Raw genomic sequence first — 26,426 nt, forward strand, 5'->3', positions numbered from 1 at the left:
AGATAACATCAACTTAAAATACTGTATGAATGTCCTAAACATCCAAGTAGACACTTTGTTTTTTCCCCCAGCGCCTTTCTTGGCAGCAAATTAAAAAGGAAAAAAAAAAAAAAAAAAGGCTACATGATTTAAGAAAACATTGTGGTGTTTGGTGATAATAACTTACATTTCTATAATGACTTCCAGCTTATAGAAGGCTTTCCCATTATTTCTTTGAATTCTCACAAGCCCCAGAGGTCAGTAAGACAATACTGTATTATGGTTGGGGAAATGCTGCCTCCACCACTTACCTACCATGTGGCTATGTGGGGTATTTAAAGGCTCTAAGCTTATTTCCCTAAGTTTTAAAATGGGAGTTGAATAGTCCCTTCCTCTTAGCATTGCAGTACAGATTCTATGAGGCAATGCAGAAACAATGCCAGTGAAAAAGTAAGTGCCTATTCCTAGGTATAATAATCCTCACTTCACAGACGAGGAAACTCAAAATGACCATCAATTTGCTAAAAATCACACCATTTGTAATTAGCAGACCCTGGAATGTGGCTCAGATTCTTCCACTCTCACCCTCAGTCCTGTGTGCACTATGCCTTAGCTGAGATGTGTCATCAAGGCTGTTTTGATGCTCCTGCCTGCAAAATACCCCCTAAGAATGACCCTCTTAGCCGGTTTCTCTGATGCACTCATCTTTTCCATGTCTGCTTTTGTGTTCGCAGAACATCATCAAGAAGGTGATCGGGCAGAAGTTTGTGTACAAATTTGTCTCTTTCCCGGAGATACTGAAAATGGACCCTCACGCGGTGGAGATCAGCCGGGAGAGCCTCTTGCTGCAGGACAGCGAGTGCAAGGTGCCCCCCGAGGGCCGCGAGGCGCACAGACACGGCCTGTCCGCCCTCAAGAGCGCCAGCCGCAATGAGTACATCCACTCAGGCCTGTACTCGTCCTTCACCATCAACTCCCTGCAGAACCCGCCCGAGCCCCTCAAGGCCATCAAGACAGAGAAGCTGGAGGAGCAGCTGGAAGACAGCCCCCCCGCGGAAGAAGTCAGGACTGTCATCAGGTTTGTGACCAACAAAACCGATAAGCACATCAGCCGGCCCGTGGTGTCCCTGCCCTCCACGTCGGAGGCCTTCCTGGCCTCGTCCGTGTCCACCAAGATCTCCTCCTTAATGTTGCCGAACGCTGCCAGCATCTCGTCCGCCTCGCCCTCCTCGTCTCGGTCCCCATCTCTGTCCCCCAACTCGCCCCTCCCTTCCGAACACAGGAGCCTCTTCCTGGAGGCCGCCTGCCATGACTCGGATTCCCTGGAGCCCTTGAACCTGTCGTCGGGCTCCAAGACCAGGTCTCCATCGCTCCCCCCAAAGGCCAAAAAGCCCAAAGGCTTGGAAATCTCTGCGCCCCCACTGGTGCTTTCCGGCACCGACATTGGCTCCATCGCCCTCAACAGCCCGGCCCTCCCCTCGGGATCCCTCACCCCAGCCTTCTTCACTGCCCAGGTAAGAGCCATTGAGTCCCGTCGTCCCGGCTGCACACAGACTCATTGGCTTAGGGAAAAGCGGGGGAGAGAGGCAACTTCTGTCTTCCCCTCAAAGGGTAATCCTTGGGCCCCTGTAGCAAGGTCACTGTGCATTGTGCAAGGAAATCACACCCAGACAGAGGTGTACACAAGAGAAATAGGCTATGGTGGGACACTTGATTGGGTTCTTTTAGGGGCCTAAAGCGATGTAAGATGGAATGTGCACATGGGCCATCAAAGCAGGTCCAAACAGTGATTTCCGAGGGCCAGTTGAGCACTGACAGTCCCTCAGTCCTGTCCAACTCTTTGAGACCCCATGGACTGTAGCCTACCAGGCTCCTCTGTCCATGGAGTTCTCCGGACAAGAAGACTGGAGTGTGTAGCCATTCCCTTCTCCAGGGGATCTTCCTGGCCCAGGGATTGAACCTGGGTCTCTTACATTGAAAGTAGATTCTTCACCCTCTGAGCCACTACACTTTTAAGTTGCTGAGCAGGCCAATGACATTTCAGAAGGCATTTGGGTTTTATGAAAATTTTATGGCAGAATCCTCTTTGGAGGGCACTTGATAAGTAGCCATTTGTTTTCTGTTAATAAGAAAGTACATGCTAACCAATACGGCCATTGCAATTACCAGTGGGGAGCTGGGCTGTCCTGTAGTCCCTAAGAAAGCAATGCAGAGGCCACACCAAACGATGAGAAAGAGATGCTTCAGTAAAAACAGTGCTGGTCTGAGAAAGCCCAGGTCCCTGGCACAGAGGAGGGAAGAGCAAACTTGTGGAGCAACAAAAGTCTTCAGTGTCATTAACTCCACCACGAAGGGAGCCTCTTCCTCTAAATACACTATTCAGATGCTCTCTTGTCCAGCTGGCAAAGGCAGGGCAGGTACTGGTAAACCTATTTCTTCTTCCCCTGGAAAACTGGATGCATTTCAGTGGCAGAGGTTAAGTTCATTGGCTTCGGGGTCACAGACCTGGATTCAGTTCCTGGCTGCACTGCTGGGTAGAAATGTGACCGTGGGTACTTGCTCTCTGAGCCTGTTTCCACATCTGTGAGATGGATTGTGTGAGGATTAAATGGGATAATGGCCATGGGAAGAGAGGTGGCTACAGTTGGCGGGGTTTAGAATCATGTGACTTGGTGGCAGTGGGGATGTGCTTGAAGCGGATAGGAGCTCTCTGTCCCCATCTCCGTGGGTGTCCTTGCTGTCACCACCATTAGTGGCAGCACAGTTGAGCGTCTCATGTGTCAGGCACTGTTGTAAACACCATCCACGCAGCATCTTACTTATTTATCATCACAGGCCCGTGAAGGAGATGACTGTCATCGTCCAATTTTTCCAGCAGAGGTCCAGTAACTCACCCAAGGTCACCTAGTTAATAGGACTTGGAGGTGAAAACTTGAACCCAATTAGCCTGCTCCAGAATCCATGCTCTTTAAGTAAACTGCTCTCTGCACACGTGCTGGGAAAATGCCCGGGCTTCTCTGATCGTGAGATGTCCGTGGAGTCTGCTGGCAGGTGAAAGCAGCTCTTGGTCCTTTTCCTCTCTCTGGCTTCTCCGGAGTGACTGTCAGCATGGCTTGTGAGCCTGTGCTGACGAGCATGCTGCCACGGAGGGGCGGGCTGAGGGCTTGGTGACAGGTCAGAATGCGCACGTGTGCTCTAAATGGGGCATTTCCTCACTCAGCAGCACTGGCTGGGGACTAACAACCACTAAGTAAATGGCTCAGAAACAGCGGCCTCCGACGTGGCTCAGAGAAATAACCCAAGAAGCTGAGCCCCGAGTGGATCTGAGCATCTCCTGCCCGGCCTCCCCTGTGTTTCCAGCTGTGAGGTGTACAGAGGTCTAGAGCCAGGCCCAGGCCAGCTCTGATTTCAGTCTGTGCTTTCTTGGGGAGTTTGTTATCACCATCTCTGAACACATGCCAGCCCTGTAGCTGTCGGAGGAGAGTGGCTCAGGCTGGCCCTGTGGTCTTGGACCAGGACATGGGGAATGAAGGGAGGCTCCATGCACTGTGGCTGAGGACGTGTGTAGCGGGCCTGGGTGTGGGTGGGGGGACCTTGACACCTCAGCACTTTGTCACAGAAACCACTTTCCCCTCTGGGGTGTGCTCTGTGCAGTGTTTACACCTCCAATCAGTCTTTCTTCATGGCTAGCTTTACAAGAGATAAAAGTTGCTGTAATTACTTGATACCCTGAAAATGAAGTTCCCAAGAACTTGTATTTATTCCAAGAAAGAATTACATTTTATTTATCCATGTATTCCATGAATAATCCCCAGTCAGTTTCAGCAAGAAGCATGGCAGGAAGAAGAGGTGAAATTAAGCCTGTCTTGGCATACTTAGGGTCATGTGGTTACAATTCCCTCCCAGGACCTTATTAAACCACAGACCTCCTGTAGGCCCAAATTCAGATTCGAAATTTCAACCTACAACATGATGGGCATGAAAAAATCATCCGCATTCTGCCAGTCCCCCAGCATCACAGCCTCCACTCCTGAGGACACTTATGGTACAGCCCCTGGGACCTGTATGAATGCCGTTGCGATTCCTCTTTATGAGCCTTTGAGAAACCACAATTACTAATGTAGACAGACATGATGATCACCCAGAGGCGCCCCCAGCATGGACTATATGGAACTGAAAAAAATGAGAATACAAAAGCCAGGTGGGTGCCAAGGAGTAAGGCAGTTGGAGCTTGGCCATCGAGGTCATATTGGTCCGTAGCTAGAAAAGCCAGAATGTTCTCTCTGATGGCATGAGTTACAGAAACTGAGATGGGAGGTGGGGGAGGAGCCGGGATGTGAGACCCTCCTGGCTCCCGGCCAGATATCATGGAAGCCTGAGTGGTGCCAACTGGAACTTCTGATTTTCTGCATCATCTTTACCTGGGTGTCATCTGGCCCTCCTCCTTTCATTTGCCTCTCCCGTCTAGTCTCTCCCTCCTCCTCTCTCAGCAGTGTAGTTAGTTCAGATGAGTGGCTCATCAGTTGTCCCTTTATTTATGCTAAGACCTCTGTTCATCTCCCATGTGATGTCTAAGATGTTGAACTCAGATATGTGCGGGCACCAGGGCATGAACTCATACCATCAGAGTCTGAGCATGCATGCCCCTGGCTGTTTTATTAGCAGCGGCTTTGGATTACCACTAACTGAGTAGAGACAGCTTGATGAGGACTGAAATGCTAAAAGCTCCTTTCTGCATGTACTGATGGATATACAACCTTGAACCCAAATCATAAAGTGGGAATTGGGAGTAAGATGGATGCATGTGGTGAGTATAGACTGTGTCCTGGCTCAGCTCTGGGTGGTTTCTCAATTTACTGTCTCTTTTGCCATGACCACAAAAGGAAAAAGGTTTTCCCCCTCTCCCCCTTCATCCCACTCTGTAACACTGCCCTAGCCTAGCCTACAGCTTCCTCCATCCTGGTCTTGCAGGAGAAGGATGTCCTTTAGGAACTTGGCAGTAGCGGATGTTGATGACAGACTTTTGTATGACTTGACTCTCCAGCTGAAGGTTATTCTCCCCCAGCTCTGGGTGCCTAGGATGAACCAACCGTGATAGCTGTCCCCGCTCTTTCCACCCCGGAACCCGTCTTTTCTATAGATCCTTCACAGATTGCTGACTCCTCCCCTGTTCTGACTTTCTGTTTTTTCCTCTCTTACCATAGCTACCCTACCAATAGCGTAGTCCTCTTTGTCCTCTTCTCCTTCATTTCAGCACATTCAGCGCTACACAAACTTCTGTTTGTGACTCTACTTCTTTTTGAAAGTTGCTGAATACATGTTTTTATTTGAATTCAGACAACTCTAGGAGTTTCCAGGGGTTCACTGTCACCTTTTGAGGATTCTTTTTAACCACAAAATGGCAGTGTCATGGACTTCGTTGGCATCCATGGGAGATTAAGGTTAGAGATGTCTGTTGCTACAACCTGCCCAACCATCAGCTAGGCTCCTGGAGATCAAGAGGTGAGCAAGAAACAGTTCCTGCTCCCATAAGCTTACAGGCTGGCTGGCCAGAAGGTAAAGAAAGAGAACAATTAGTAATTTATGGTGGTGTGAAATTATAGAGGGCCCAGGGAACTCATTGAGGAATTCAGAGGCCAGAAGTCCCATGAGTATAAGTTTCATGGAAGGAATTTGTTTTTATGGGAAAGTAAGAGCTGCTGAAGGTATAAGTCAGAGAAACAAAGATGCTTATTAGAATCTATCGACAAGTAATTATTGAGCATTATTTGCACATCATAGGAAGGACAAGTGCCTGCTTTCATGACCTTTTGTTGTTGGATCTAGCTATGACAAGGTGTACACATGCACGACAGGACTGTGCAGAGAAGGACCTTAGGAACAGGAGGGGGAAGAACATGTAGTTCAATTCAGTGAACACGAACTGAGCACCTGTCATGTGTCATGGGCTTAGCTTGGAGCTGGGAATGCAAACGTGAATTAGGCAGCCCTTGTTAATTGGGAGGAAGCTTGTAACTTACTTTTAGGTTGGTTAAATATAGTATCCTGGACACGGTACATACACAAAGAATTTTTAGGTGTAAAAGGAATACTAAGGAAGAGGGTATTCACTTTGCTGGGGGTGGGGATGTTGCAAAGGCTTGTGGTCATAAAAATGTGCAACAGCTTTGTGCATTAGGGCAGTAGTTCAGTAAGAGGGGTGGATGCATTCCAAAGGTAAAGGAGGTGATGGGAGGAGGAGTCTGAGTGACATGGTGAGAACTGTGTTTTAGAAATCATCCTGAAGACATGGGCAAGGGAGGGGTGAGGCTGGAAGCAGTTAGATGACTGTAAAATTCCAGGTGAAAAGACAGTGAGGACCTATGGCTGTGACAGTGGCATGAGGCCAAAGGAGATGGATCTGACAGACACAGGTGATGGGGTGTGGAGGTGTTAGGGGTGAGCAGAAGTTGAGTATGAGTTTCATGGGAGGAAAGAAACTCATGGGGAAAGGTTCCAAGTCCAATTTGGGCCATGTGGAGTTTGAGGAGCCTGGAGGACATTTGGGAAGAAACACCCAGCTGCAGTTGGAGCTAAGGAGAGTGTCTGAGGTGGTTACAGGACGGTTAAAAACCATGGAAATAGATGAGATCCTTTGTGGAGTGGCTCTAGCCCAGGGGACCACAGGCTGAGGGGTCATGGAGGTTTTGGAGTGAGTGCTGAAGAACTAGTAGGAATTGTGTGGTAATCGGGACCCATGAACAGAGTAGGGACAGGGGTTCACATTCTAGGTTGCTATGAGCCTACCTAGAATTTTGGCCAGGGAAGTTGAACTTTTTTTTTTTTTTTTGGCTGCATGGCATGCAGGATCTTAGTTCCCCGACCAGGGATTGAGCTTTACCCCCTTTAGTGGAAGTGCAGAGTAATAACCAATGGACCGCCAGGGAAGTCCTAGGTTGAACTCTTCTCTTCCCTAAAATTGTGAACGGTGTCTTAAGGTGACTGATTTGAGTGGCGGTGCTCAGATTGGAAGGGAGAGACCAGACACAGCTGGACTGGTTCAGGTGGCAGTTGCCAAATGCCATCTAAGTTGATGGGGGCTTGGATGTTGCAAGCCTGGAAATGTGGGGATAAACAGGAGAGTCAGTTCAAGGAAGGATCTCTAGGCTGTGCCCAGAGGTTGTGGTGAGGAGAAGGGGGAAGGCATCTGCATCTCAGTGCCTGGGACGCTGGGTTGTAGATGGGCTGTTTCTCTGGCACCTGATACATACTATATACTCTGTCAGTATTTGCTGAGTGGGTAGATATATAGTGTTACTGTTGATAGAAACAGAGTCATAAACACTGAATTTGGCAAGGTGGTGAGTTCGTGCCATCTAGCAGAGGGGAAAACAGAAGTCTCTTTTCAGGAGGTGGAATTTTGGTGGTCAGAGAGCACTCAGAAGGGGCATGTCTGGACAACATTAGCTCACTTGGTTTAGCTCAGATGTGTGGGCTTTCCAGAAGACTCAGTATTCAATGAAGAACTGAGTGGGGCGGATGACATGAGGTACTAACAGGAGGGTGTTTCCCCTTGAAAATGAACACCTTGGGTCCAGAAGCATCTCCTTCCCTGCAGGTGACAGGGTCAGGAAGTTCCTGTCTGCACTCAGAAGACCCCACTGGCTAAGACATTCTTTAGTGAAGGAAGAGGAAGCACGCATTTTGCTGGTAGCTTCTTTCTTTAGCCTCTGTCTAGGGCTCAAAGAGCTTGTGGAGAGAGGCTCTGAAAGCTCACACGGTACCAGAGAGAACTCACACCAGGCTTTATAGAAATTTTCCCTAAAAGAGTAACTAACTAGATTTTCCCCTACGGCCATAGAATCTTCAGCCAGAACAAGGATGGGAGGGAGAGGAGCGAATGAAGTCATTTTACGGTATTTATTTGCATGTATTATAGAAGACATTTCAAATATATTAAATAGAAGAAACAGAAGGCTACTATATTCTGAGTACATCCTGTATCCCTTAGAAACAAATGTGCAAACATCTCCAATCCAGACATGGGTATGACATTTAGACTACGAAAATATATTCTATACCTCATGTTGCTCAGAAGGTTAAAAAGGAGTGGATGTATATTTATGGCTGTGGATGAGAGAGAAAGCTGTTTTGTAGTTTCAGGGATTCACTGTCTCTTTAGAGCTGTGACTTTCATTGGTAGGTAAGCTAGGAGGCCCAGAACACGTTGGTTAAATGTTAATGTGGCATACTGTGGTTGGAACCTGGCTTGAGTGACGTGCAAATATTAGTTCTCAGATCAGATGAGCTACAGACCGGACACTAACACAACTGAGAGGAACCCCAAGGTACTGGCTGCCTGGGTTGGTGTGTCTGTTTCAGTTCTTTATACGGTTGAGGATTTCTCCCATGGCTGGGTTTTAATACGGTTAGTCAAATACACTTAATTACTGATAGCAGTCTTGAACACTTATTGAGCATTTCTAATGCGCCAGCTTTACACAGATCATTTACCCTTCCTTGATGATCCTGTAATGTAAAAACATGTAGGTATTTTTCTCCCTGTTTTACAGATTAGGAAACCAAGGCAGAGAGGGGTTGTTACCTAACTCATAAGTAGTGGTTCTGAGGTTGGAACCCTAGTAGAGCCCATGCAGAACTGCCAAGTCTGAACCGTTAGGCCAGATGGCCTGGCCTGTTTGTGAAACTGCCTTGGATTAGAACAAATGGGAAATTTACCCAAAACGTATTTTGGGTAACCTCGTAGGTCATTCAATATGTAGGAAATGCTGTGGAACCAAAGACTCAAATTATTTGAGTCTTTCCAGCAGCTCCATTTTGAGAACCTTTGGATGTTTATCTCCTTTCTGCAGAACAGAGCAGACCTTTCCATTTAGTTTTAAGCCAAATGTTCTGGATAATTAACAAAGCTGCTGAGGCCAATTCTAGGGGGAAAAAAAAACACTTTTGCATGCAGCATGACTCTTGCCGCCCTTCTTCTTACACAGAGCACCTTACTGACATCACGAAACTACAAAGGGGCTCCTCCTAGTCCCTAAGATGCACAGCCACCCTGGACAAGGAGCTTGTCTCCGCTGAGAATAAAAGCCGGGCAGGCTTACCGGCAGGGGTAGGTTGTTCCTTCTGCACTCTAGCTGGCTTGAAGACCAGGACTCCTGCTGCGAGTATGCAAGCAAATGCCATCCTTGGCACTCTCCCAGGAAACCCAGCGTTTTGGCTTTACATCCTATCTGACAAGAACGGATTTTGTTTCCCTCAGAGCCATTCCTGGGGAGATGAATTCTCGTCAGCCCCATATCCAGACTGAAATCTGGTAAACTCAGTTCAGAGCTTTTCATGAAGCTGCTACAGGGTATTTTAGCAGCAGATCCAAAATTACTTAAAGGGTTGTTGATAGGGAAAGTGAAGCTTGGGAGGCCCTTTAAAAATGTGTGTGTGTAGCCCAAGTAATGGATGTCCACTGCAGAAAAATTAATATAGAGAAGGAAAAATAAAGCCCTCTCATGGGATCCCATTTGCTTGTATATTGTCGTGTTCATGTGTGCTCAGTCATGTTTTGACTCTTTGTGACCCCATGGACTGTAGCCCGCCAGGCTCCTCTATCCATGGAGTTCTGCAGGCAAGAATACTGGAGTGGGTTGCCATTTCCTCCTCCAGGGGATCTTCCCAACCCAGGGATCAAATCTGCGTCTCCTGTGTCTCCTACATCGGGAGGTGGAGTATTTACTGCTAGTGCCACCAATCTTGTTTAATGTGTGAGGGGGAGCAAGCTGAAGAAAGAAGCCGGACAACAGTTGTTACAAACTTGAGTTTTCTACTAGAAAGGTTAAGGAACCATTTTCTGTTCTTTATAAATTGCTCATTACAATTAGCACTGAAGGATATTAAACTGCACAGCCCCACAGAAATAACGTCAGATTTTCCTAAAACGATGAGGTTGGTTTGTGGCTGGTGCCCCTGGCCACACTTGACCACAGCAGAAACCGGCGGTACAGGTATCAATCCTGTGTGTGCTTTCTTTCCCAGACACCAAATGGACTGCTTCTGACCCCGAGTCCACTGCTATCCAGCATACATTTCTGGAGCAGCCTTAGTCCAGTTGCTCCACTGAGTCCTGCCCGGCTGCAAGGGCCAAGCACGCTGTTTCAGGTGAGCATTTAGAAATGAACTTGTACATGTGCAATTTCTAAGGGATGTGTTTCCTTTATAAATCCTGCAAGGTAACATTTTCACTGAATGTAGGGCAGAACTCACTGTATAAGTTTCCAAAAGGAACTCATGTTAACGTGGCTGCAAAAGGCACCTTCAGAGGCAGGTATTTTCATTGAAGTGGTGTGCGCATGTCAGCTATCCATAAATGGAACAATAGGTTCTCCAAGTGTTCCATTTATTTTCACTGACTATGAAAACTGGAAATTTATAAAGAAAAAATTTTTAACTGTATTTTATAAAATCTCGTAAGACTTTAACATACTAACCACACAAAATAAAGATAAAAATCGTGAACTCTACACTGTAATAACAGCAAAGTTACCTGCATAATTCTCTGAGTCAGAACCAAGTTTTCCTTGTTCCATACTAGAAAAAAGAAGCATTCAGGGATCTGATTAAAAATGAATTAAGTCTCAGCTGTTCGTCTTGTAAAACTCCCTGTACTAGGTAAGCGCGTTCATTAGTCATCTCCATACTAGAGCCCTGCAGTAGCATCACTTGCTATCATGTGGAAATTGGTATTTCCTCTTGGAGACCCAAAGATTATGACTCACCAACAAGATGTTACTGTCTGAACATGTGAGTGTAGAAAGGATCCCAGGGACAGGAAGGAGGCAAAACTGGATAAAGTGCACACACCTTCTGTTCCTGATTCTGACCTTGTCTGTCTCGTTCACCCTGCCTCTCACCTCTGCCCCCCAGCCTGGCTGACCCCAAGCTGTCGTTTTTTGGTTCTCACTGCATCTAGCACTAACCACTTTGTACTGCCTGTTCATCTGACAATCTCCCCACTAAACAGTGGGCCTCAAGAAGCCACAACTGCATCATCTTGTTTGCTGTGGTGTGTGCCTGGCATCTAGCACACTGCTTGGTACACAAGATGTTCAGCAATTACCACTGACTAAAGGAAGGGATGCCTCAGAATTCACCAAGAGAAGAGATGTCTAAGAAAGTTGTGTTAATAAGATCACGTCTCCAGTGCTTTTCTTTATTGTTCATTTTGTTTGTCAAGGTTAATATTCACCTCTGTGCCAGGGGCTATACATGCTGGTATTTAGGGTCTCATTGGGAGAAGGGGAGAGGTTCTGGTTACTATCTTGCTTCTCTGGTTTCCTAGTAGGGATGAGGTAGGGTGTCACGATGCGACTATACCTGAGTTATCAGGTTTCTCTTCCTGGCCTTCCTTCTTGTTACAAGAAACTGAGATATGGTCATGCACAGCCAATGTGTTGATTCTTAGCCATTTTAACTCGGGCAAAGAAACAAAAACTAGCAATAACAAAAGGTAGTGAGCAAATGCAGAATTAGTTAAGTTTTAGATTAGTGATCTTTTGGTGGGGAAACTAAAAGACCTTATTTCCTAGAAGTCTCTAGATGGGAGCAGCAGAGATTCCTGAGTAGAGCAGACAGGATCGTGTGGTGCATAGTCAGTCAGCTCCACAGTGGGCAGTGGGGCCTGTAATCCTACCCCAATCCTGGAATCTAACACAAGGCCTCTCTAGGTTTCCTGAGATATATGTGAAGAATGAATGGACCCTCACTTCCCTCCTTGCTGAAAATTCTACCACCTGACTGTGTAGGGCTTGGTGACTTCCCAAGGAAGGCCTCCAGAACTACTGGTCCAGAATTCTTGGAGATTTCTAGCCCACTCCTCCCAACAGTTAACAGCAGTTCCGCTCCCCAGTGATTCTACACATTAAAAGGTATCAGGAGCTCTGGGAATTGGCCAAGATGCGTATCCCTTCAGTCACTACTGTAGACTGTAGTTCTGTACTGTAGACCAGTGGTTCGCAAGTTAACACATGGCAGAATCAGCCAGAGGGTGTGTTAAAATGCACCTGGTTGGTTCCCTCCCCCAGAGTCTCTGATTCATAAGGTCTGGGATGGGGCCTGATAATAACATTCTTTAATATGTTCCTAGAGATGCTGCTGCTCCAGAAACCCCACTCTGAGAACCACTGCTGACCAGTGGCTCCTGATTTACATTTAGAATTCTGCAGAAGAAAAGCTGCATTTAATGGCTACCTGCTCAGAACTGTGATTTCACAAACTGGGCCTGTCCTGTCCTCCTGGAGCCATTCAGAATACAGCCCTGAATGGGAAAATGTAACCAGGTGTGGATGGCTGACAGGTCATGGCCATGGGCCCTCTTTTTGGGGTTGGGGTCTGTGAGACTTAAGAAAAATAACTTTGTACCTCTTAGAGTATTACTTCTCTTCCTATGTATGATACGAGGACTGAGCTGGTAAAAGCTGAAATTTGCAGTTTTGAAAATGGTTAAAATAACATGGTAAGAAGAATCTTTTTTTTTTAAAATTAGACATTTCAAATGATCGAGTTTCAAATTTAGATTACTATCAACAGTACTGCTTTTTAAACTAATGAAAGTAACTTCAAAAATAACAAGCCTCTTTCACATATGCTATGTGAATGTGTTGGAGAAGGAAAAAAAATTAGACTTGGCCTATAATGATGCTGGCAAATTTCCTGTTATGATTAGCAAAGTAGATCAGAATCCTTACAGTAACAGTTGACAAGGCTGAGGGAGGAGTTCTGGCACTGAGGGTCTCCTATTATTAGTAAGTGATAGCAGATACTGAGAATTTCAAGGAAAGGAGAGTGGAGATACGAGCCTTTCTAGAAGAGGTATGCTTTGTAATTGAGACACATAAAGAGAGAGATGCCAAAGACACTGTACTAAATCTAAATATACACCTTGGTTTATAAAGTGAGATGGGTTCCCAGTTGGACTGTTTAACATTTTAAGCTTGTCTTTAGGATGTCTGTTCCACTTTTGAAACAGATTTTGATCAAATTTGGAATATACCTAGTAGGTACAGATACAAGGTAATTTTCAACTGAGAAAGTCTTCCATAATTTTTAACTCAACAAATCTAACCCAGAAAATACTTGTAACCCAGGGACTGTGGGGATATACAACACGTGAATACCAGGTGTACACGTAGTGCTTCAGGGAACCCAATAGGAGTTGCTCTTTCCAGCTGGGGCCTGAACAGAGGCCCCAAGGCAGAAGGGACATCTGAGCTGGGAAGAAGGGACAGGATCATGGCAGAGTGAAGTACATTCTAAATGAACAGATATGCATCATTTGGATATAAAAATACATAGTCTGTTCTGGAAGGGACCTGTGTGATCGATAGACTGGTTGGAAAAGCAGCAGTGGGGCTTCGATAGTATACTCAAGAGTTGTTAAGTGAAAACCATGGGAGGCCTTTTAAAGCTGGAGATAACGTAAGATCTCTGTTTTAGAAAGGTATCACTGGTATCATAGTGTGGAGAGAGGACAGAAGGCAGAAAGAGTAAGGGGCAGGAATACATGAGATTTACACTACTCCAAATTCTGAGGGGAGAACCACCTTTTACATAAGAAGAGTGAAAAAGACACTCCAGAGGTTAAATTGAGAGGATGACTTTTAGATGGGTGTAAGGAGTAATTAGTGAAAAATCAGGAAGAGGCGAGGATTACGAAGTGATTAAAAGACTGGGAACGTTGTTGATAACAGCTACACTTTGAGGGCTACTGTATGTCAGACATTGTTCTAAAGCACTTTTCATGGCTCCTTATTTAATAGTCTCAATAGTTCTATTTGAAAAGATGACCAATTTTACAAGAAAAAGGAAAAAGAAACTAAGGCCCAGAGATGTTGCTCAATTTGCCCAAGATCCCATGTTGACAAGTGGTAGAGCCCTGATTCTTGTTTAGTGTTGTGCTCCTTACCACCATTCTTACTGACTTTAGAGTGAGTGGGGAAGAGGTACTGGGGCTATCTGACAGACATCAAGAAATGTTTGTTGAGTACAGTATAAGAGAAAGGAAGGCTGAGGACAAAAGTTGGGGAATGCTATAATTTAAGAAAAGGGACTGTGTGTGGATGATAGGTGGGGAGGGGGGCAATAAAGGGGAGTGTGAAACATGTCAGAAAAGTCAGGCTAACCAAGAGAAACTATGACACCTGAGTATCTAGAAATAAAGAGGACAGAGTCAATAACAAAACCAAAAGGTGATTCTTTTGAAAACACCAGTAAGATGAACAACTAAAATGAGAGAAGATGTAAATAAACTACAAGTATGAGAATTCAAAGTCTGCTCTTCTTCCAGTGTCTACTCTACTCTACTTCAGTGGGAATAGTGCTTAGGAGCACACCTTAAATAAGTATAAGCTAAATGTAAATAGATTTGATAACCCCAGATGAAATGGATAAAATTCTATATAACATCAAAATTCAAAGTGTCAGGAAAGAAAACCTTGATTATAACCATTACAGAAATAGTAATTAATTAATAGCACCACCCCCTTGCCACTGACATTAAAATTAAGTTCAGCAGTTGGGTACAGAAAGCACAGTATCTAGACTAAGTAAGAATTAACTAGAAGACAGCCCAAGAGATCATTGTGGCTCATCTTGTCCTCAACAAGGAAAACAAGTTTTCAACAACCGTGTTTTAGAAGGAGGTCTTTAAGTATTTTGTGTTCAGTTGGGAGTACAGCTGCTATACTTTAGACATGAAAGACATCAAAGCATATACTTTTGTCCCATCTTAGTTACCAACAAGACAAATTAACTATAAATTTTGGCACTTAACGGGTTATTTATTTGGTTTGGTATTATCATTTTAACTAGAATAGTTTAAAGATATTATTTTCTAAATCTCTTGAGATAAAAACATTCCTCATTTTTAACAGTTACTGAGAAACGTCAGTAGTACTCTGGAAAATTGATAGCCAGTTTCAAAATACAATATGAGAAATTACTGATTCATATACAAAGAGTTTCCAAAATTGATTTTCCTTAATATGTAAAGCAAATGATCATTCTGAATAGACTGGAGTCTTCTAGAAACACTATTAGAACATGCTTTAGCAACATATAAAGTATGTATTTTTTTCTAGTAGCCTCTGCACATAAAATAATTTGGAATATTTTCTAAGCCTTAGCCTCTGCTGTATGTAATCTTGATTTGTCATCTTCCAATTACTCATTCTGTAAAATAATTGGCAACATGAACTTTCCCAGTAGTCCAGGCATTAAGAATCCGCCTGCCAATGTGGGGAACATGGGTTCAATTCCTGGTCCAGGAAGATTCCACATGCCTTAGGGCAAATAAGCTCATTCACCACAACTGCTGAGACCTACACACTTAAAGCCTGAGCTCTGCAGGAAGAGAAGCCACTGCAATGAGAAGCCCACACACTGCAACGAAGAGCGAGAGCAGCCAAAAATAAAGAAATAGAATTATTTAAAAAGATTGGCAACTGACCTCTATCAATCACAGAGGTGATGAGAGAACTGGTCCACTGTGGTCTGTCTAGGAATGTTAAAAACTCCGGTCTTCCCAATGGATTTGCAATAATTATTGTAAACATCTTTTTGCCCCTACAGTTCCCAACACTGCTTAATGGCCACATGCCAGTGCCAATCCCCAGTCTGGACAGAGCTGCTTCTCCAGTACTGCTTTCTTCGAACTCTCAGAAATCCTGATGACATCTGGCCACAATTTAAAGACTCATTAACTGATGAAACAAATTTGTCCCCATGGCCTAGTTTACCTGTGTCGTGAGAAGGATGTTGTGAAACCCGTCTGTTAATTTGGTTTGCACTTTTCATAACATGGATGGTCTAGATTTATGTTAGCATTTTAAAAACTTTTTTATATTCAAGTATATATGAAAATCTGTTTTGCATTAAGTGAATTTTAATGTTTTTGTTTTTATATCTTAGCTCTTAAGTGTTGAACACTGTTGACAGTGAAGAACTTTTCTAAATTGTTTTCAATGTAATAAGGATGTGAAGCTTTCTTCCTCTTTAATTCTGCATATGCTGAACTATGCTTATATACACTATAACCAGCTGTGCCTTCCTTTGCATTTAGTTTATTGTAAATTATCTATATATATTTTTAGTATTAAGAGAAAATGTTTGAAAGACAAAAATTAGTATCGAACAACTCTTTTTAGTGGAATTTCATTATTTTTCACAAGTAGGCAATATGAAACCATTCATTACTTTTCTTTTTGGCTTTCGACTGTATATGAGAATTGCCTTAGAACCTCTTTTGAACTGAAATTCAGTGAATATAATGTCCAAGTAACGTTTTTATAAAAAAACTAAGCCATATTTAGACAATAAACTTTCATAAAAGAATGTTCTAAAGTGCATTTTTTTGAAAAATGAACCTTGAAAGGCTAGCCTCCTGTTTACAATCTTTGAGACTCCTTCCACACAAAAGCCTGAGATGGAAAAACTACATCAAGTTCACTCAATCTATGCCCCTGGAATATTTCCTAGGTTAGCACATTCTTATTTTAAAAAATTAACCTGGTTCTTCCCATTTTCCATTGAGAATCATACCTTTCTGCTGCATTTACTGTATCTAAGTTAGGGTTTCTCTGAACCCCAGAAACTATAATTAACATTTAAAAATCCTATGCTTTGGAAGAGGTTCACAAACTGGTGATGAATACATATAACAAAGAAAACATTTTATAATACCAGGTATCTTAATGTGTATGGGTAAAGCCTTGGTTGTGGAAATTGAGGTGAAGTATATACTGCTTTATATATTACTGTTGATGGTGAGAATGAAGGAAAATTGACCAAAAAAATATAAAATTCTTCAGGAACCTTATCATTGTGGAACTGAACTTATTATGTAACAATCTTCAATATTAAGCAGTGAATTCTTTTGTGTAGTGTAGTTTAGAGCAGTGATAATAGAAACAATTTCTGTTCCTTCAAAAAAAAATCAACAGGCATCAGTCTAAGGTGCCAATCTGTATATCAAGTAGTAAAGTTCTAATGTAAGATACAAGAACTGGAAGGTGCCCAGTGCATTCAACTCAATAAGTTAATTACCATCCTTAACTGTAACAGAAGCCAATTTGAAATGTGGCTAAATAATTCACTGATCCAAATGAGGCATTAAATGGCAGGGAATATGAGAAAGGGTAAAAATCAAAGGTTGTAAAAACAAACATTTGAGTTTTCAAGAAATCTAAAATTTGTTGCGACACTTTTAACACTTGAGATGTTCAAATGGAATTGAGATTTTCAATTGGAATTTTATTTGGTGATGTAAGCCCTTATCTGGGGGAAAAATCCAAACACTCTAATATTCATCTTTGAATATAAAGTAATGGCCCTGGTTCCACAATCTGCAAGGAGACACTACTGTCACTACCCACAGGCTAAGGATAATTCTGTACTAAAATAACAGAGCTAGTCCAGGGGACTGGTGTTCACCAAACATAAAATGTTAGAAGAGGCCTTTGAGATACATCCAACCACCATTTCCAGGTAAGGACAACTGCACAGAAGTGGGGATGCCTAAAGCTACATAGCTCATTGAAGGCAGAACAATGGTGCTCAGTCCAGTTCTACTTCCCCATGCCTAGCTATAGTAACTACTGGTCCAAAACTGCATGTTAGGTAGAAAAAAAACAAAAGAGCATTAAAAACAAACAAACAAAAAAGACTTGTCAGATAAGAGCATACCTCAAATGCAAGATTCTTACAGAAAAACTAAGTCAGTCAATATGCAAACACCTCAACCTAGTATTCCCTTCCTCCAAATACTATGATTAACATACACTCTAGCTCCATTTATTAGAAATGGAAAAAATACAGTAATTTTTGATGCACCAAAAAACTCACATAACACAAATAGAAAACTGGAGGTGTTGAAGTATAATCCTTATTGCTCTGCCTCATTCTGTGTGTGTGTGTGTGTGTGTGTGTGTGTGTTGGGTTTGTCTTTTTTTTTTTAAACAATTATTTTAGTCAAAAAATAGGTTTCAAAGAACATAATAACTTTGTTTTCCCTTTTATATGTTTGCTTGATCAGTGTTAAAATGCTATGGTAAAGTTTATAGAACTATAACCTAACTGTTGGTCTCTTTGTACACATCTTTTCTATGACTGCAAATCTTCACTCAATTTTCATATATGTATCATTTTTACTGTTATATTATTTTTGTTCAATAAATACTTTGTGATAAAAGGTGTGAACAGGCAAGTGGGTTGTATTACTTCCAATTACTTGGGATGATTCAAATGCCACTATTCTATGGGTATAAGTTGTTAAAAGAATTGTTATTTAGCTTAAATATTGCACATTGAAACACTATGTATATATAAATCTTATTTAAACAGGTATTTAAGGAAACATACACTTATTGACACTGAGTTGGGTGGAAGGGAATGGATTTGAAAACTGGTCCTCTGATCACTTAAATCTGAAGTTCTGTCATTCTGCATTGAGGTAGGGGGGTAATGAGGAGGGGAAAACTAAATAACCATTTATTCTTTTAGCTGCAATTAATATCAAGAAATTAAAGCCATCCCATGTTCATGGATTAGAACACTTAATATTGTTAAGATCACAATACTACCCAAAGTGATCTATGGATTCAATAAATTCAGAACAATCCCCAAAATCTCATCCGAAAATTTATATGGAATTTCAAGGAAACTGGAATATACAAAACAATCTTGAAAAAGAAAAACAGAAGTGGAGGACTCACACTTCTTGATTGCAAAACTTATAAAGCTACAATTAATTAAAACACTATGGTACTGGCAGAAGGATAGAGATGTAGACTGAGAACAGAATTAAGAACCCCCAAATAAACCCTCATTTCTATGGTCAATTGATTTTCAACAAGGGTGCCAAGGGGGAGAAGGACAGTTCTTTCAACAAACAGGCCTAGGAAAACTAGATACTCACATGCGAAAGAATGAGGTTGGCCCCTCACTTTACACCACAAACATTAATTCAAAACAGATCAAGGTCCTAAATGTAAGCACTAAACTATAAAACTCTTAAAACGGGAAAATATTCATAATCTTGGAGTTAGCTACAGCAACTTAAATATGCAACCAAGAGCAAAGGCAACACAAGAAAAAAAAAACTGGACTTCATGAAAATCAAAAACTTTTGTTTATCAACAGGACACCATAAAGTAAGTGAGCACAACCCACAGAAGAAAATAATTACAAATCATATATGTCATAAGGTTCTAGACTATATAAAGAACTCCTACAACTCAACAATAAAATGACATACAACCAAACTTTTTAAAAGGCAAAGGACTTGAATATACATTTCTCTAAAAGCAGATAATGGTCAGTAACACATGCTGCTACTGCTGCTAAGTCGCTTCAGTCGTGTCCGACTCTGTGCGACCCCATAGACGGCAGCCCACCAGGCTCCGCCGTCCCCGGGATTCTCCAGGCAAGAATACTGGAGTGGGTTGCCATTTCCTTCTCCAGTGCATGAAAGGGAAAAGTGAAAGTGAAGTCGCTCAGTCGTGTCCGACTCCTAGTGACCCCATGGACTGTAGCCTACCAGGCTCCTCCGTCCATGGGATTTTCCAGCCAAGAGTACTGGAGTGGGATGCCACTGCCTTCATGAAAAGGTGCTTAACACCCTCAAGTCCTTAGGGAAATCAAAACCACAATGAGACACCACTTCAAAGCTATTAGAATGAATATAATGGGAAAAAAGAAGTAAGGATGAGGAGACAATGGACCTCATGCATTACTACTGAGAATATAAAATGGTGTGGGTACTGTAGAAAACAGTTTGGTAGTTTCTGAAAAAGTTAAGGATTAAATTACCAACTGACCCAACAATTCCACTCCTGGTATATGAACCCAAAGAATTTGAAAACAAAGGCTCAAACAGATGCTTGTACACCAATGTTCATAGTAACATTATTCACAACAGCCAAAAATGGAAAAAAAAAACATGTCTATCAACAGATGAGTGGATAAGCAAATTATCCATATTTTGCTTGGATAAAGATAAACGGATAAGCAAATGTTGTATAGTCATGCAACAATGTTACTCAGCCATGAAAAAAAATGAAGTTCTGACACATGCTACAATATGGATGAACCTTGAAAACATTATGTTAAGTGAAATAAGCCAGAGACAAAAAAACAAGTGTGGTATGATTCCACTTACATGAAATATGTAGTTTTTGTCTCTATGAATTTGCTTATTCTAGGTAAGAGGTTACCCAAAGGATGGGGGAAGGAGAAAACATGGTGGTGTGTGTTGGGGGGCTGGAGATTATAATGGCTACAAAGTTTCTGTGATGAAAAATCCTGGAAATAGAGAGGTAACTGCTTTACCACACTGTGAACATAATAATTAATGCCACTAAACTGTATGCTTACAAAGGGTAAAAATGGTAAATTTTATGTTACATGTATTTTACCACAATTTTAAAAAATAGTACACACACACACACACACAAACCACATGAAATGTCTTGGGTAAAAAAGATTATAACACGTTAACAAGTAGGCTTTCATAAGCTAATAAAGCAGCCACTTCTATATAGAGTATGACATATGCAACATGTTAACATCATCACTTGGAAGGAAAACAAAAAAGGCATCCCCTCTTACCTTTAAGAACCTTGTCAGTTTAAGATGAATCATCTGTTCAAGGTTCACAATTTGAGCTTCAATTCTCTTCACTGCAAAGTTTTCATAATCTGAATGATGCTCATGTATCAAAAAAAGAAAATCAAATTCCTTAATAAAATGAAGGAACATCTGTAGTTTTTCCTAGGAAGAGCAATTTTATATAACTGTTGGATACAATTCTTCACCTTTTTATATGCAAGAATGAAACATAAGGATAACTGTCAAATTTTCAACAAATCAAATATATAACCTACGAAATGAAAAATCTGACAATTAAAAGTGCTATCCTATAAAATTACAGTAAAGATTAGTAAATGAATGGCCAGCACAACTGTAAATTAATTGCTACTGGCACAGAGACACTTCATTATCTTGAGACACATAAAAGAAAATGGTCCCATCCTGCACAGCCTTCTTCCCCAAGAAAGAACCGTGACTCAACAAAACCACATTTTAACAACATGAAGATTTTGTTATTATAAATTTTGAAACAAAATGGAGGAATTTTCACATAATATTTATAACCTTCAAAGTACAATATTAATACATGTCTGTCAGTTAGAAATAACAGCAGTTTGTTAGGCTACAGAGTTTAACATAAAACCAATTTACAAATATGAAAAGCAGTAGTGGTCCAATATTCACCATTACACATGAATCTGTTTCTTCCAGAAATTTTTTTTTTTAAAAATTAAAACTTCAGTATCATGAAATATTAAAATAACACCCCAAACATGCCACAATCACTATTCACAAATAAAGTTAAAATGAAATATACAAAAATTCACTTAATACTGTTAAATAACAATAAACTACAAGATTTCCTGAACAGAAATGGTAGGACCCCTGAATGTCTTACAGTGAATGTCAGGAAAATGAATTAAGTTATGACTCTTTTCATGATATATAAGCCCCAAATTTACATGACCATTTCAAAATATAGCAATTAAGATTTGCAGTTGGTAAGATGCACTAAACAAATAGTCCTTAAAAGTGAACACAATTGCTTAAAACACTGTTACCAACACGAAGTGTATTTATGATGTTCAAAAAGATGCATAATTAAAACTAATATTTACTATCTCTGGTAAACAGATAATACCTAGAATGCTTTAAAACAATCTTCCAAGTTCTCATTTCTCTTGTTTGTTATTTATCATGGCTCATTTCAAATACATATTACAGCTTTCAGCTGATTCCAAGTGAATGCTATTAAAACACACACATACACACATCTCTCAAATCAAATAAATTGTTCCCCAATGAAGAATCATCCACTCTAATAAAAGAATTGTATTTAAGACAATAAACAAAACAAGATCTCTTATGTTTGACTGGACTTGTATGGTTTGTTTTAACTAAATTAAAGCACAATGTAAAATAGGTTAAGTGTATTAGTATACAAATATCCAATAATATGCAGTAAATATTTCTAAAATGAGGAAAGGTAAAAATAAATAATTTTGGAACTTTAATTTACTGCTATGTAATTCAAGATCCCCAAAATGTTAGGTATTCACTTGCTTGAATCAACTTCTGCATCACATGCTTTCCTAAACATAATGTGCTTATCGATTTCTTAGCTACTCTATTTGCCAATGTTCAATAAAAAATTATATAGCATGAACGTAAGAGTGTTCAAGTTGGCTCACTTATTTTACTGTTAAGCAAAGCTAAATTTACATTCCAGGAAACAATGCAGTTTAATTTTAAAAACAAACAAAAAAATGCAGCAGTAAAACAATTTGTGAGGAGAAACAGATGCATTCACATATAATAAAGCCACTGCAACTTCTTCAGGCATCAACTGTTGTGTTAAATAAACAGACAGTAGTTATTTAGCAGCAATGATTCCGCAATAAATAATGCACTGTGTTTCTCAGTCCTGCACAAAAATTGCAGCTATAGTTACATCAACAGCTGTAACCTACTGGCTCTAATGGCAGAGAAGACCTTAAAACCAACTGTACAAAAAATTGTCACACTGTGACAACAAATATAAAAACAATTTGTAGGTCTGAAATAAAAAGACTCCACTGTGAAGAGGACAGTGTAGACAAACGAAGATTCCAAGTCCACCAAAAGAAATAATTGCCTTCAGATCTGAGTCCTTGATTGATAAGAAAGGCTGGGGGCTGGGCTTGAAACCATGTTATCAGACTTAAAAGAGCATGCTCTGTCTTCTGTTCTTCCCATGTCCTAAAATATAAAGTCATTTTATGAGGCAGTTCAAGGTTCAGTTTTATCCCACATACAGTATTTGGTGACTCTATGAAGCTAATGTTCCCACCAGCAAAAGCTAATTCCATGGAAAGAGTGATCAGCTCTGTCTTAAAGGACCCTCTTGTTGATGGGGTCAGTCTACAGCTTCTATGCTTCGAAGTGATGAACCTGATGACTAGGGGAGCACAGATGTGTCTTCTGCCTCAGGTGCCAGGGATGGCGTGTCAGTGATCAAGCCAGGTCACTTGTAAGAGGTCTCTGTGCCATCTGCAGGTTTCAGGATCCCTGATTGGACTGAATCAATTTCTCTCTGAAGAATTACTGAGCTGCCCACATCATACAGAAAAGTGAGTATGTGCAATGCTAAACATACACCATTGTGGAATGCACTGTACATTGGTTTTTACATCAATAATTTTACTGATCAATTTATAAACCAAAAACTTGGTTCCACGCAAAATTTCATGATCGACATGTGAAATGGTTTATGACAAACACACCTGTCTCTGGATAAGAAGAATTTCGAAAACCGGGGTCCTTTTGCAACTGAATCTCTTTCAAACTGAATATTGATACACCTAAAATGCATAGACAAAAAATAGCAGATGAAAGCCTATCATTAAAGCAAATATAATCCAACTAGAGACAAAATGTCTAAATTACATACTGAGTGAACGTGAAACATTTATACTACATTTACAAGGTTAGAGCCACTGAAATACTTTTGTCTCTTTTGTTTCAAGGTTCTCAGAAGAAAACCAAGCCAAATAATCTCCCCTCAGAACCTTTCTCCTCCAATCTGGCTTTAAATCAGGCTGTGAGTGTGTGTTTCTCTGAGGAGAATGTACACTGTTTATTTCTAGGGCTTAGTGAGGTTGGGAGACCTCATCAAAATGTATTACTCAGTTTTATTCTATCCTTTATCCATTTGTCTTATGATGGCAGTGAAGGTCAAATCCTCAAACTATCTTCAGAATTTTACAGAAAAACAAGAAATAGGTTTATAAACCTTTCCTGCAACTCAAACTTTAAAACTTGATATTATTAGTAATAATGAAATGTAAATAGCATCTTAAAAAATACTTGTAATTCATCTTTCTCATTTCCATTTCTGCCACAGAGGTAGTCTTTCATTACAAAATATCCTTTAAGTTCTAAGTGAAAAGTCTTGAGGAGTCTTGATTCCAATTAGAAAACCACTGTCTAGTAAATGAGAATGGGAAATTAATGAAAGGTTTTGGTAGCTCATTTCCGAAATATTCTCTTAATTCCCCACTCACCTTGCTCAGTTTTAAAGTAAAATATTGGGGTAATTTTTAAGAATGTTCTGAGTAAAATCAAGCAGTTACCTCAGGCATGAGAAATCAGCTATTTTAATGACAATATGCTCACCTCTGTCATGGGGATAGTTAAGTCAGAGTGAACACAGTAAAGGAAAACCATCTTCATATTTTAAAAAGGAAATTTACTTTCATGAGAAAACTAATGTTTTGGCTGTGTTTCATTACAACTTGCTTGAAATCCATTTTTAACAACTCTGAATCAAAGTAATTCAGATTGGGCCTAATGACAATGTCTATCATTGGATAGTATTTTCCAGCTTAAGTCCAATAGGACTAATGACCCACATATAAGTGCTACTGATTTCTTAGAGTCGTAGTAACATGCTCAGTGTTAAAAGAAATACATTAAAACAGGTAAGTAAGACATATGCCTCCCTTCAAGGATTTCTGATCTAATTACAGAAAGATCAGAATTTTAGGCTTAAAAAACAATAGCCCCTTCTTAAACTCCTAATTCACCCCAGTCTCCAAACCTGGATAAAAATATAAAGGGGATGGGAGGACACACTCTAGATTTCTCTTACTTTCAGGTAAAGCATGTATTCTTGGTCCCAGACTTCGAAAGTACACATGTTTCATGGCCTCTTCTGCTGAAACCCTTTTCTTAGATTCATACTGTGAAAAACCAAAAAAACTCCATTAATTTTTTTTTCTCTAAACATTGGAAAAAGCATGTGTGAGGGGCAGGAGACACACACACAAATTAGCATTTAAGCGTTTAGAGCTACCGTTATCTTGATTACTTACTACAATGATTTATTTTTAAGAACCAATTTACTATGCTCTAAGCTGAGTTACTACTGAGCTTATGTAGCAATGATCTGTTACAAATTTCCAAAATAAAGCTGGATCTTAACTAAAGATTAAGATTCCATATATTTTCTGAAGTGATGGAAAAAAACAAAATATCTGACCTATGGTGTTACTTTTCTTCATGAACAACAAAGGATTATTAGAAATGTAACTTAATACCTTTATGAAAGATATTATTAAGTTACCTATTCAATACCCATTTCCCCTTTTTCCTTCATGAGATAATGTAGATTTAAGGCATTCATGCTTCCAACTCTGACATATGAATCATGACTGTTCTAAGTTTAGGCTAATTATAGCAATCCAGCTCTCCAATTCTCAGCCTCTCTTACAATTAATATTCTAGCCATATGAAGATTTCGGAGACATAGGAAGAAGTCCTTAGAGGGGTTTTTGGAAAAGCCTTTGCTTTACAGATACAAGAGGAATGTGACTGACACACTCTTATCCTCTCTGTCGTTTCTGCTCTGAATGCAGATATGGATGGTATTTGGAGGTACAACAGCCTGTAAAGCGTAGGTATAAGGAAAAAAGAAAGAGAACATAAGAAAACATGAACTGCAGAGAACATGGCCTCGACACAGTTGATCAGTGCCAGCAGCTAACTACCTCAGTGAAGGGAATATGCTACGCACATTTTTATATGTCTTTTTTCTGTTTCTACATAGTCTGCTGGCGAATCACCAAGAGAGTCAATGGACAACAACAGCAATTAGCAACTACCTTTTTGGCTTCTATGATTGCCAATAATCACCAAAAATAAGCTTCAAAAAATAAAAAAGGGGGAGGTGAAGGGAATATGCTATGCACAGACCTTCACCTCAGGCTGTTGTAGGTTACAAGGAGAGACCCAGACACACTAGGAGAAACCATATTTTTTCACCTAAGGACGTATCTTAAGCATGCTAGATACTAGCATAAATAATCTTATTTATGAGAGGGATATTACTGATCCAATTCTATAGATGAAAAAACTAAGGCTCAGAGAAGTTATCACACCATTTAATGACTATAAAAAAGATGTAACTTACCTGAAGAAATTTTGTTATCAACTCAATTCCTTCAGAGTCTAACCTAAAAACAAGGAAGGACAAGTAGCAATTTATTTATTAATCTTAGCTGATAGAAACTTTCTAAATAAAACTATTTTCCAAGTGTTTTCATCTGCTAAATTCAAGTGCCCTAAAATAGCACACTTTGCTGCTTTCCAAACAGATTCAAATCTGTTTTATCCTTAAGATTTATCGTGCCACTTGTTTAAGAAACCACAAGTAACTGGGCATTAACTCAAAATATCAATATTGAAGAGTAAATTAGATTACTGAAATGATAGAATTTTTAAAAATCACCATTTTATCTCTAAACAAAATAACCTCTATTATTGAAAAAAACTTTAGT

General features: G+C 40.6%; 2 protein-coding genes across 17 annotated transcripts in view; one reads left to right on the top strand and one right to left on the bottom strand.

Annotated features, from left to right (window-relative positions):
* ELK3 (ETS transcription factor ELK3) overlaps nt 1-18,226 on the top strand; it is a 204,576-nt gene extending 186,350 nt beyond the window's left edge. For 2 of the 5 annotated variants that reach the window (XM_081595343.1, XM_081595344.1), the window contains 3 exons: nt 714-1,493; nt 10,006-10,128; nt 15,595-18,226. In XM_081595343.1, coding sequence (XP_081451469.1) covers nt 714-1,493; nt 10,006-10,128; nt 15,595-15,693 — 1,002 coding nt within the window. In that variant the 3' untranslated portion in view covers nt 15,694-18,226. The remainder of the gene's footprint in view (nt 1-713; nt 1,494-10,005; nt 10,129-15,594) is intronic. The other 3 variants (XM_081595347.1, XR_014083409.1, XM_081595346.1) reach the window with 3 other exon arrangements.
* The window catches only part of CDK17 (cyclin dependent kinase 17), a 128,254-nt gene that overhangs the window by 5,801 nt on the left and 96,027 nt on the right, over nt 1-26,426 (bottom strand). For 8 of the 12 annotated variants that reach the window (XM_081595342.1, XM_081595335.1, XM_081595338.1 and 5 more), the window contains 4 exons: nt 26,060-26,102; nt 24,740-24,830; nt 23,373-23,450; nt 21,101-22,848 (listed from right to left, as the gene is read on the bottom strand). In XM_081595342.1, the coding sequence (XP_081451468.1) occupies nt 22,811-22,848; nt 23,373-23,450; nt 24,740-24,830; nt 26,060-26,102 (250 nt within the window). In that variant the 3' untranslated portion in view covers nt 21,101-22,810. Of the gene's footprint in view, nt 1-20,628; nt 20,728-21,100; nt 22,849-23,372; nt 23,451-24,739; nt 24,831-26,059; nt 26,103-26,426 lie in introns of those variants that run through there. The other 4 variants (XR_014083406.1, XR_014083405.1, XR_014083408.1 and 1 more) reach the window with 1 other exon arrangement.

Source organism: Giraffa tippelskirchi, chromosome 4 (assembly GCF_054371585.1).
Source record: "Giraffa tippelskirchi isolate mGirTip1 chromosome 4, T2T-mGirTip1v1.2.pri, whole genome shotgun sequence".
In the NCBI taxonomy this organism is placed as follows: Eukaryota; Metazoa; Chordata; class Mammalia; order Artiodactyla; family Giraffidae; genus Giraffa; species Giraffa tippelskirchi.